The sequence below is a fragment of the Fundulus heteroclitus genome, unplaced genomic scaffold (genome assembly GCF_011125445.2).
Source record: "Fundulus heteroclitus isolate FHET01 unplaced genomic scaffold, MU-UCD_Fhet_4.1 scaffold_39, whole genome shotgun sequence".
Taxonomy (NCBI): Eukaryota; Metazoa; Chordata; class Actinopteri; order Cyprinodontiformes; family Fundulidae; genus Fundulus; species Fundulus heteroclitus.
This window is the reverse complement of record NW_023396803.1, coordinates 1,370,988-1,383,218: the sequence shown is the minus strand read 5'-3', so window position 1 is coordinate 1,383,218 and position 12,231 is coordinate 1,370,988. Positions and strand designations below refer to the sequence as shown.

Below are 12,231 nucleotides of genomic sequence, written 5' to 3'. Positions count from 1 at the left end.
CAGACTTGATCAAACCCCTGGTCTCAGATATGTTTAAGAGCTTTCAAAATAACTCAAAACCCGATATTACAAGTAACCCAATACAAAATCCTTCATAGAGCACACTATACAGGTCAAATATTATTCAGAATGGGTTATGCATAATCTAATATCTGTTCACAGTGCACAGTCAATAATCCCAATGCACTATATAAACCTGTTTAGAGATTCTGGGGCCAGATATGTGAAGACTTGTCTAAGTGTCTGAAATTTAAATTTCCACCTTCCCCCTCAGTTTGCTTGTTTAACTTGGATGATAGCCCTTTGGGGAAAAAAATAAGTTTGCATAGCTTTTACTGCCCTAAGTATCTATAAGCAAACTATCCTTGTTAATTGGAAAACCAAGTATTAATCAGTTTAGAGATCTTTTGTTGACTTATATTAGTCTTGAGACAGCATTTGTATCCGCAAAAGATCGATCTCTCTGGGCTACTTTGATCAGCTCCATCAGTTAGAGGGAGCGGGGGGCTGTCGAATGTGTCCTGTGAGGCGTGGTGGCTTATTTGGGGGGTGCCCAGAGTGAGATGCCTGGTGTGTCTGGCACTGGAGTCTATTGCCAGCATTGTGGAGAGGCTTTGGGGGCCTCAAGGCGGCTACTTGTGATGCTTGTGGGGGTGAGGGTCTGTACCGAAAGATGCAAATTACTGATCTGGTAGTCGTGCTGCTCCTGGGTGGGTCTAGGTTGGGTCCATGAGTGCCGGGCTTGAGTCCTGTGGAGTTGGGGTTTGGGTCTGTGCACATCTGTGCCCTACTCAGGGACTCTGGTGTGCTAGCGGGTCTTGGGCCCTGGCAAGCTGGAGGAGTGTATGGATATTAATATCTCATGGCAGATGCTCCACCCTTCGGGGGGGGCATTCTGCTAGTGGGGGATTGAAGGTAGGGAGATCCCAGCCTGGGTGTGGTAGTTGTTTGAATGTTAGTTGGAGTAGGTTTAATATGATTTTTCTTTCCTTGGTGTTGGGGTGAGGGAAGGGGGCAGCGGTGGGCAGGGAGAAACTGGTGTTGGTTACAGTTTGTGGTTGGCTCTCGGGTTTTGCCACCTGTCTCTAGCCCCGCAGACTTTGGTGGCGTAGCTAATGGTGTCTTCCTCTCCACGTACGTTTTTGGAGAACAGTGGTGCCCATTAGAGATAGCAGGGTAGCTGGCTTCCTGGAAGAGCATGTTGTGGTCTAAAACCTCCAAAGGCATCAAAAAACAAGTCAACCATCAATCACCTGAAGAACATTTGCAGAATTAAAGAACTGTCTCACCAGGATCTTGAAAAACTAATCCATGCATTTATCTTGAGTCGAATTGATTACTACAACAGCATTTCACAGGTCTGCCAAAAGAGTCGATAAGAAAGCTGCAGTTGATCCAGAACGCTGCTGCCCGCGTCATCACTAAAACTAAAAAAGTAGAGCACATCACTCCAGTTCTTAAGTCCTTATACTGGCTCCCTGTATCTCAGATAATAGCCTTTAAAATATACATATCAGTCTATAAATCAGTGAATGGCCAAGCCATTTGGTGCTTAGCACCAAAAAACATCACAGAGTGTTTGTGTATAAACCTCCCAGACCATTCAGGTCTTCTAGCTCAAATCTACTCTATATACCCAGAACAAGAACACACCCAAACACAGAAGAAGCTGCATTTAGTTTTCATGCTCCATGTATCTGGAACAAATGGTAAATGGACTGAACTTATAGTGCTTTTCCAGTCATGCTGACCACCCAAATCACTGTACACTATAGCCACATTCACCCAGTTGCTCTCACTAACGCGCACAAATTTATACACCGAGACCAACTTGGTAGGCAACTTTGGGTTAAGTGCCTTGCCCAGTGGCACATTGACAAGTTGCAGCTGGTATCAAACCCACAACCTTCTGATTGCCAGACAACTACTCAACCCATCAAGTCACAGTAGACTGGAAAAGGGCTGAAACTTTGAGTTCCTTTAAAACAAGGTTAAAAAAAACCTATGTTTAGAATTACCTTTGAATATTGATATTGAAGACTGTAGTCTAACATGTCTTAAGTTTTATACCTGCTGCTACTATTGTTCTGCAATTTTTTATTTTCTTGTGTTGTGTTGAAGTACAGTACTTTAAATTGTCTTGTTACTGAAATGTGGTATACAAACAAACCATCCTTACCATAAAAACATTAAAATGAAGAGAAAGCATATAAATCAATGTCGGAATTCACAGACATTCATCCCCACAGACATTCAACCCCACGGCCAGATTTTACTGTAAATTTGGAACTCAGTTTGCAACAATGTACTCTGCTATTACCCTCTTACATAAAAAGTTTTCCTGGATCAGTGCTTCTGTGTTCTCTTTGGGTGTCTATGCTCTATCGGCTTGAACTCCCAGTTGTTTTTTTCAGTCGGTTGCTCACACTGAGCTTGGTTCTGCAGGAGGTTTCTTTCTGTTATAGGGGAGTTTCACTGCCACTACATGCATGGTATGAAAAATTGCTGCAAAGTCAACAACGCATTAGAGGCAAGTGTCCACTATGACTATGTCCTCTTTCAGGAGGAGTGAATGCTCCAAGTTATTGACTTGATCCAATCTCCTGGGTTTCTCTTAGAAAGAACTTTTTTATCAATATGTGTATGTGATTTGACTGAATTGAAGATCTCATGTGTTGTGACTTGACATTATAGAAAAAAATGAATTGAACTTGAACATCCCATAACCTTTCTTTGCTTTCACACCCACAATTGATACTCTGGAAATTAATTACTTGGGAATGTTAGCAACAAAATTATTAAAGATTTGAGTCCATGAATGTTTTAAAATGAAGGTAAACAAAATCTATAATTTAAAAGTTCTATTTTCACTACGACAACTTCATTTTAGTACTACATTTTATATGTGGACATCCTTCTTGTGTTTTTATAACCCTTTATCATACTTTAACTGGAGTTTCTGTGACTGTTAGAGCCTAAAATAGACAGTTCAGTTTAACCTTTGTTTACTAATAATTAAGGCTAGAGTTTACCAATTTCAAATGTTTCAACTAAATAAAAATAAACCATTTGTACTCCAAGACGTTTGCCTCCACTGTGTGCTTGAAAAGACCAGAAACAATAAATGCATGATCTCAAAATTTTTCATGTGTCCAAAGATTCTTGCTTAAATTTCACAGTTGAATTCCACTTAGAAATGATTATTTTTTACTACAGCTGTGTCAACTTTAACATTTATGTCTTTGATTTGTCTGTATAAAATGTGACTTCTAAGCCGGTGTCTAACCAAAATTTCATTATGGTTACATAATGACAATAAAGATGATTGATTCCTTGATATCGTCAGTTGTTTTCTCCTCCTGCTGTTTTGACTCTAGTTGGCATTTTCTCTATCCACTGCCTATTTGTGCCACCCTTTGAATGAGTTCCTATCAACAGTCATTACTGTTACAAAAATTTGTAATCTGGCTGTTTCCTGAGGTATGCTTATCGGCAGGCAGAAATGGAGAAAAGTAGGTCACACAGGCTTCACTATTAAACAAGGATTGACTAACCAGTGGTATGAATTGGCCAAAATGACACCACTGTTTTTATTATTTACCTGCACTTTCACATGAAAAGATACCCTATACTATTAAATAAATGCACTACACAATATATAAAAGTAGAAAAAAAGACATAACAGTTCAAGATTAGTAAACCAGTGTTGTGATTAGGCATTAAAGCAATGTGCAGTTGTGTGCAGACCTTTGGATGCCACTCAATCTCAGCATCAACTGGCTTTACCCGGCAGATCACCATCTCAATGGCTTGGTTAGGCAGGGAATGAAACTGTTCAGGTAGTTCAAGGAGCTGATGGGACTTGACGTCACCCTCCATTCCAACATCAATGAACTGAACCAAGACATTGTAAAAAAGGCCCTCACCACGGTTAGGTATCGATAGAATCTTCACCCTGCCAGGAAGCAAACAGCAACATTACATGTGTGTATGTTCGCACATTTGCGAACACATACAAATATACACTACTTTGCCAAAAGTATTTGCTCGCCTGCCTTGACTCACAAATTTCAGTGAAATCCATTCTTAATCCATAGGTTTTAATATGAAGTTGTTCCAACCTTTGGAGCTATACAGCTTCAACTCTAGGAAGGTTGTCCACAAGGTTTTGGACAGTGTTTGTCGAAGTTTTCTATTTCTATCTATCAATAAGTGCATTTGTGAAGTCTGACACTGATGTTGGACGAGAATGCCTGGCTCTCTATCTCCACCATAATTCATCCCAAAGGTGGATGAATGGAGGCCAGAACTCTTGTGTAGGTCAGTCAAGTTCATCCACACACAACACAGACCGATATATTTAAAGTGTTTATTTCTGTTAATTTTGATGATTATAACTGACAAATAATGAAAAACCCAAATTCAGTATCTCAGAAAATTAGAATATTACACAAGATCAATATATGACTTCCAGAAATGTTGGCCAACTGAAAAGTATGAATATGAAAAGTATGAGCATGTACAGCACTTAATACTTAATTGGGGTCCATTTTGCCATGATTACTGCAGCAATGCGGCGTGGCATGAAGTTGATCAGTCTGTGACTGCTCAGGTTTTAAGGTTGCTTTATGCTTATTGCACATACATGCAGACATAACGTCTTCAGAATTTCTGCTACGTGCGGCTTTTCTTCTGATATAACACAACTCTCCTAGACTCTAGAGGGCAGCGTTTTGCTCCTACGCCAAGCATATTACACGCCGCTATACAGAGAAGTAAAAAACATAAGCTATTTCCAACCTTTAAGCCACTTACCAAGAGTGATGGTTATTTTGTTGAGGAATTGTTAACAATTTGCTGATCACGGTGATCTTTTTGGGAAGAATCATAAAGATGTTTTTATTTACAAAACTCTACCAGGAGCACTCGCTCATCGGGAACAATTTTCCACGTGGGACTGTCAGAAATTTTCCTAGGTTTGGGTAGTGAAAACTTTTGGCAGAACGGACGGGCATGAAAGCAAAATTATGTAATATGGTCCCACGGACCTTTCGGATGCGTAAAGCATAAACAATGCTTTATGAGAATCTTGGATGCTCGGATAGTGCCCTTCAGCTCTTCTGCATTGTTAGGTCTGGCATATCACACCTTCCTCTTCACAATACCCCACAGATTTTCTAAAGGGTTATGGTCAGGGGATTTTGCTGGCCTATTAAGAACAGTTCAGAAAACACAGTGGACCAACACAAGCAGATGGCCACGCGCCACAATCATCATTGACTATGGAAACTTATGGAAATGCTAAACACTGGACCTCAAATGAAGTGTATAAATATTTACATCTTTTATTGTTTACCAACTTGCATCTGGCCAGACTTATTACATTACAATTGCATAATTCATTTAACATGACTACTAAACACAGTAACATACTTATTTTTCATTTAATGTACTCATCAGATATCTATAGCATAGACAGAAACAAAATGTTTTTAGTTTTTACTTTTTTGTCTCAACCATGTTTAAAATCATTAGATTAACTTAAACAAGAGGATCACTGAAGAGGATCACTGGGAGATGCTGGTAAACTGCATCCAAACCTGGAACAGTGGTTTTTCCTCCTGCAGACCTGCCGACAGAAAACAATGGGAAATGGAAAATAGAGTAGAAAAGAAACAACCTTTCCCTCAGTTAGGAAATTCATCTGCACACAAAAGTAAAACTTATAAAAACAATAATAATACATACAGTAAGGGCAGATTTGCAACATATATGAAAATACTGTACAGTCGTTAAAAATACCATACTGAAAAAATTAATGACATGTGCCACCAAGTAGGATGATCTTAAAAAAATTGCTAAAAGCATTGATGCATGATAAAAAACTATTTACAACAATGAAAAAGATTGAACAAAACCACCAGACATCTAAAGATTTATTGAGTTTGTTGAGAGCCAGGCCTGGAGGTGGGGTACGTTGGCGAGTGCCTGGTGGCCAGGCTTTTACCCATGGAGCCCGGCCGGGCTCAGCCCGAAGAGGTGACATGGGTCCCCTTCCGATGGGCTCACCACCTACCGGAGGGGCCAAAGGGGTCGGGTGCGTTGTGCAACGGGTGGCAGTAGAGGGCGGGGACCTTCACGTTCCGATCCTCGGCTGCAGAAGCTAGCTCTTGGGACGTGGAATGTCACCTCTCTGGTGGGGAAGGAGCCTGAGCTAGTGCGCGAGGTTGAGAGGTTCCGACTAGAGATAGCCGGGCTCACCTCGACGCATGGCTCTGGAACCAGTCTCCTTGAGAGGGGTTGGACATTCCTCTACTCTGGAGTTGCCCCTGGTGAGAGGCACCGAGCTGGAGTGGGCATACTTGTTGCCCCTTATCTCGGTGCCTGCACGTTGGGGTTCACCCCGGTGAACGAGAGGGTGGCCTACCTCCGCATTTGTGTGGGGGGACGGGTTCTGACTGTTTGTGCTTATGCGCCAAACAGCAGTTCAGATTACCCAACCTTTTTGGAGTCCTTGGAGGGGGTACTAGAGAGTGCCCCTCCTGGGGACTCCCTTGTTTTGCTGGGGGACTTCAACGCTCATGTGGCAATGACAGTGGGACCTGGAGAGGCGTGGTTGGGAGGAATGGCCCACCTGATCTGAACTCGAGTGGTGTTCTGTTGTTGGACTTCTGTGCTCGTCATGGATTGTCCATCACGAACACCATGTTCAAGCATAAGGGTGTCGACATATGCTCTTGGCACCAGGACACCCCTAGGCCGCAGTTCAATGATCGACTTTGTTGTCGTTTCATCTGACCTGCGGCCACATGTCTTGGACACTCAAGTGAAGAGAGGGGCGGAGCTCTCCACCGACCACTACCTGGTGGTTGGTGGTCCTCCATTGCGGAAGCAGAGCCTGGGGACTCTGGGTCTGGGAGTACCTTAAGGCTCTGGATGTTGTGGCTCTGGATGTTGTGAGTCTGGTCCGCATAGCTGGCAGTAAGTCGGACTCGTTTCCGGTAAGAGTTGGACTCCACCAAGGTTGCCCTTTGTCACCGATTCTGTTCATAACTTATGGACAGAATTTCTAGGCGTTGAGGGAATCCATTTTGGGTGGCCTTAGGATTGCGTCTCTGCTAGTCGCGGATGACGTGGTCCTATTGGCCTCATCAGGGCATGATCTACAGCTCTCACTAGAGCGGTTCGCAGCAGAGTGAGAAGCGACGGGGTAAGAATCAGTGCCTCCAAATCCGAGACCATGGTCTTGAGCTGGAAAAAGGTAGAGTGCCTTCTCCGGGTTGGGGAGGATGTGCTGCCCCTAGTCAAGGAGTTCAAGTATCTTGGGGTCTTGTTCACGAATGAGGGGAAGATGGAGCGGGAAATCGAGATGTGGATTGGTGCGCTGTCTGCTGTGTAGCGGGCGCTGTACCGATCCATTGTGGTGAAGAGAGAGCTGAGCCAAAAGGCGAACCTCTCGATTTACCGGTCGATCTACGTTCCTACCCTTATCTATGGTCACGTGCTTTGGGTCGTGACCCAAAGAACGAGATCCTGGATACAAGAGGCCGAAATGAGTTTTCTCCATAGTGTGTCTGGGCTCTCCCTTAGAGATAGGGTGAGGAGCTCAGTCATCCGGGGAGGACTAAGAGTAGGGCCGCTGCTCCTCCACGTTGAGAGGAGCCAGTTGAGGTGGCTCGAGCATCTGGTTAGGATGCCTCCTAGACGCCTCCATGGTGAGGTGTTCCGGGCACGTCCCACCGGGAGGAGGCCCAGGGGAAGACCCAGGACACGCTGGAGGGACTATGTCTCTCGGCGGAAGATAACGGACGGGCAGACTTTTCTAAATTAGGCGTACATAATCGTTGTGAGTGTAACCCATGTTTCCTGAAAGTATTTTATTTTTTGGGCCAACTTTCTTCTGAGGTCGCTTCCTATGTCATGGGGTTACAACATGTCACTTCCTCTTTCTCTCCCTCCACTGTGGCAAGGACCTGTTGGCAACCGAACAAATCACAAGTTCGGATAATCTCTGCAGTTGCAAAAATATGTTTATTTGTGGGTTGGTGGCAACCGTTTATTTTATTTTAGTGGTATTCAATCACTGATGTTAATTAATGTAGATACATATGTAGATACATATGATTGTTGTGCAACATTTTTCAACTTAGTTTATGCATGAGTATTTGGTTAAGTACATTAATATGTTAAGTACTGACTCGAACTTCGGTGCACTTAATGATTTTTATTTGGTAAGATATAATTGAGGTTACTGGGCTACTTAAATGCAATTGATTGGATTCATTATTCAATTATCTTCTTGATTGTATGTTGCATCACTAAGTATGCATTTATTTCAATTGCTTTAATTTGTTATTAACATGAATGTTTAGTTGGTAAACACTAATATTTGTGGTTAGAGGATAGAGGCTAAATTAAATGGTCATTTGTGTTTCTCACTCCCCCCCACTCCGCTTTTTTTCTTTTAGGTCCGATTTTTTTTGCATGGACTGAGCCAATTCATACCCTGAACTACCTCTGTGGTTTTTACGAAACCTGCTGGTATTTTTCTCCAGAGTGAGAGAAAACTAAATAATAAATTTGAGGGGGACTTGCATTTTTTTAGACCGTTTATTTTTCCTTCTATTGAACAGCTTCCATTAAGTGGATCTTGGACAATATTTTTCCCCCTTTTCCTCCATTCCGTTAAATGGATTGCAATTTTTTCTTTTTTGGGGAGAAATTTTGAAAATGTAATTGAATTAACTGAATTTAAGAATGGAATACGAGTCTACAATGGCCCTCTAAATTTTGTTTATTTTTTATGTTTTTCCCTTATGTTGATATTTAATATTTAATATAATTTCAATTAAAATCTTATAGTTGTGTCCTTGTCTTCAGTTACACATCAGGCTCTTTAAAGAACCATTCTCTGATGCTGCTAAATGGTTATCTTGAGTAACATAAGGAAACTGTAGTCAGTCTATAGTCCAAGAAGCATTATACGAGAAAGACAAAATGAATTGATATTGTAGAAAAATCTGGCAACAGTTTGTTAAATACCTATATTAATTTAAGATATTATACATAAAAATAATAAATATGTATTACATATTTCAATGTTATGGTACTTGAAGCTATCCACCACATTACTAAAATGCTTTACAAATGACTCAGCAGCCTAAAAACACGACAGGTAGCAGAAAATGACAGTGACTTGCAGAGATCAGGCTACAGTTAGTAAACTCCGACTGCCTGCTGAGCCTGTAGCCACCACCGGTTGTCAGCGCTGCTGTGCTGCTCCGAAAACATTGGATCACATTTAAAAGTTGGCACATTCTTGATAAACTGCATAGAGAAACTTTTGAGGTCTACCTTCTACAGCTACAACTACAATCTGTGACAAATTAATATTGGTATACAAATAATGAATTTAGGCACTTACCTACTCCATTTACTGCTGCTGGTGTCAACATACAATATTGGATACCTTGCTGGCCCAAGTCTGCAGCAGGCTGCAACAATGTATCCTCAATAAAACGGAGCGAAGCACGAGCACATCCGAAAACTGTGAGTGTACGTGCCTTGATACGTACTTAGGATTTAAACAAGTACTTGGGCTACAGCTGATGGTATTTAACAAGTATGTGAGTACACAAGTTTAGATAAGTGCACATATTGAGAAACAGCCTTGGTTTCAGCTGTCACCACAAGCATCCATGGCAAGCCTAAGGAAAAAAATGAGGAGTACAGATATCTTCACTTTTTTCAACCATCTGCTAAAATATTTCTTTGACACAGAGCTTATTGAATTCAATTTTGTTAATATAGTGCCAATTCACAACACATGTCATGTCAAGGCACTTTTACAAAGTCAAATTCAATCAAATCATACAGACTGGTCAAAATATTTCCTATCTCAGGAAACCAAGCAGATTAAATCAAGTCTGGACAAGAAGCATTCACTCCTCACAGAAGAGCATAGAGCCACAGAGAGAGTCGTTTGCATTGTCCATGGGATTGCAGCAATCCCTCATACTGAGCAAGCATGAAGCGACAGTGGAAAGAAAACCTTCCATTAACGGGAATGAGATTCATCCTGCAGATTCAGGCTCAGTGTGAACAGCCATCTACCTCAACCATCTGGGGGTTAGAGAAGACAGAGCAGAGACACAAAAAGCACAGAAGCACACACTTATCCAGGAATCCTTTCTATGTTATATGGTAATGGCGTATGATGTGATGATGTCACACCTCACAGATTGACATACCAGGTGTACCTACTATGAAGAGAAAAATATTTAATCCTTTTATTTCTGAAAGTGTAATAGCCTGTTTGGGCATTTTAATATGCAATTTTGCAATAAATGACCCCAACAAAAAACACGCTTGTACAAAAAATATTTTTATTTTGTTATTTTTCAAGCACTTTTCAGAATTTGAATGAAAACATCCTAGTGCCATAAAATGTTAAACTCTGGCCAATAATCACTAATCATGACACCCTAATGTTTACACAATGTGTAAACAATTGTGTAAATAAATACCCGTTTTCAGATCCAAAATATTTTTTCGCCTCTACCAAAGATAGATGGTATTACGGTAAATGGTAAATGGCCTGTACTTGTATAACGCTTTAATTAGTCTTGACGACCTCCAAAGCGCTTCACACTACAGTTCAGTCATTCACCCATTCACACACACATTCACACCCTGACGGTGGTGAGCTATGTTAGTAGCTACAGCTGCCATGGGGCAGACTGACAGAGGCGAGGCTGCCATGCACTGGCGCCACCAAGCCCTCTGACCGCACTGACTGTATTTTCTGAAATGCTCATCTTAACACAAGGTTTTATGTCAAATTATAAAAAGAAAATTATTTAAAATTTAACGGTTTGCTCTAAGATTCTAAAAATATTCACGCATGTCCAAGAGTGTTTTATCTAACCACTTGATTTTTAATATGGTCATTCATAAAACGGTTTCAGAGAAAAAAAGTATTAAACTTTATAGTCTTGTACATGTAAATTTCAATGTCTTGTAAATAGGTCAAAATTGCTTGGATTTTTACCAAACTGAAATCCATGTTTAGTCTGCATGTGCTTTACAAATAGAGGCAATTTTTATTTGCATTGAACAATATTTGTGGAAAATACATTGATTTTTCAATTTTCCAAACTTTTAAAAAAATCAGAGAGTGACTTTCAAAGACTGCAATACATGCAGTGAGAGAATTGTTGCACCTTATTCAAGGAATACATCCTAAAAATCTACCTCATTACAACAAAACATTAAATTTAGCTGAATTTTCATAGTTTTCAAGATTTTTTCATACTTTTGGAAATAGGCCCCGCCCACTTGTTTCAATCATTACCATATTTAATACTTTAGTTCAGGGCTATGACTAGAAGGGGATGAAGAAGGTTTTGTAAAAATCCAATCTGCCATTCTTGCGTAGTAGATTTCTTGACTTCACAGCGCCCCCTAGTGATGGACGATCCTCAAACGCGGGACAGGTGTGCAAAATCTTATTCGGAGTATGGGTTATGAAGGACATGTTAAAATCTGGTATGGTTTTAGAATAATCAGCAATTACATTTAGAGCTAGCTAGCTAACAATCTTTTATTTTAGCATTATTTTTCGAAAAAGTAAAAATTCAAAAATCCGGCGTGTTAAAATTTTTAATTTGTCCATGACACGCTTATATATAAAGTTTTGAGCGGATTGCACAAAAAATGTAGGAGGAGTTTAACAAGAAATGTTTAACCTTTGTAGCCAGGAAACGAAAGGTGTGCCAATTCCCTTTTTGATGCAGAATCATCCAATAAACAAAGTGATATGAAGTTTTTGAGTGTGGGACCAGTAGTTTGGTGGTTACAGGCCGAAACGCATTGTCCTTTGTTATAGCGCCCCCTAGTTCTTGAGGGGTCCGAATTTCTGGGTTTGAGTAGCGGTGAACGTTTTGTACTTGGAGCACTTACTGCACTTACTGCGGAGGATGAGGAGAGTTCACCTGCCCACGCCCATCCTCACGACCTTCTACAGCAGCACCATCTATCTGCTTCCCACTCCCTACCAATGGCGTACCGCGAGCCACCTATTATTAGAACGTGACGTCACGAGACGTCATATCATGTGGTACGTGGTAGGGCAAGCTTGCTGTGTCCTCCGCTGTTTCGCTGTAAAAGAGCTGTGCGTTACCCTTGGTTTTACTTGCTTTTTCCAAGTCTAAGAGCATGGTTTTTAAACAT

At 41.1% G+C, this 12,231-nt stretch overlaps 1 protein-coding gene across 2 annotated transcripts in view; it reads right to left on the bottom strand.

Moving 5' to 3' along the window:
- tdrd12 (tudor domain containing 12) overlaps positions 1-12,231 on the bottom strand; it is a 277,622-nt gene that overhangs the window by 65,464 nt on the left and 199,927 nt on the right. For both annotated transcript variants that reach the window (XM_036130848.1, XM_036130849.1), the window contains one exon: positions 3,748-3,955. In XM_036130848.1, coding sequence (XP_035986741.1) covers positions 3,748-3,955 — 208 coding nt within the window. The remainder of the gene's footprint in view (positions 1-3,747; positions 3,956-12,231) is intronic.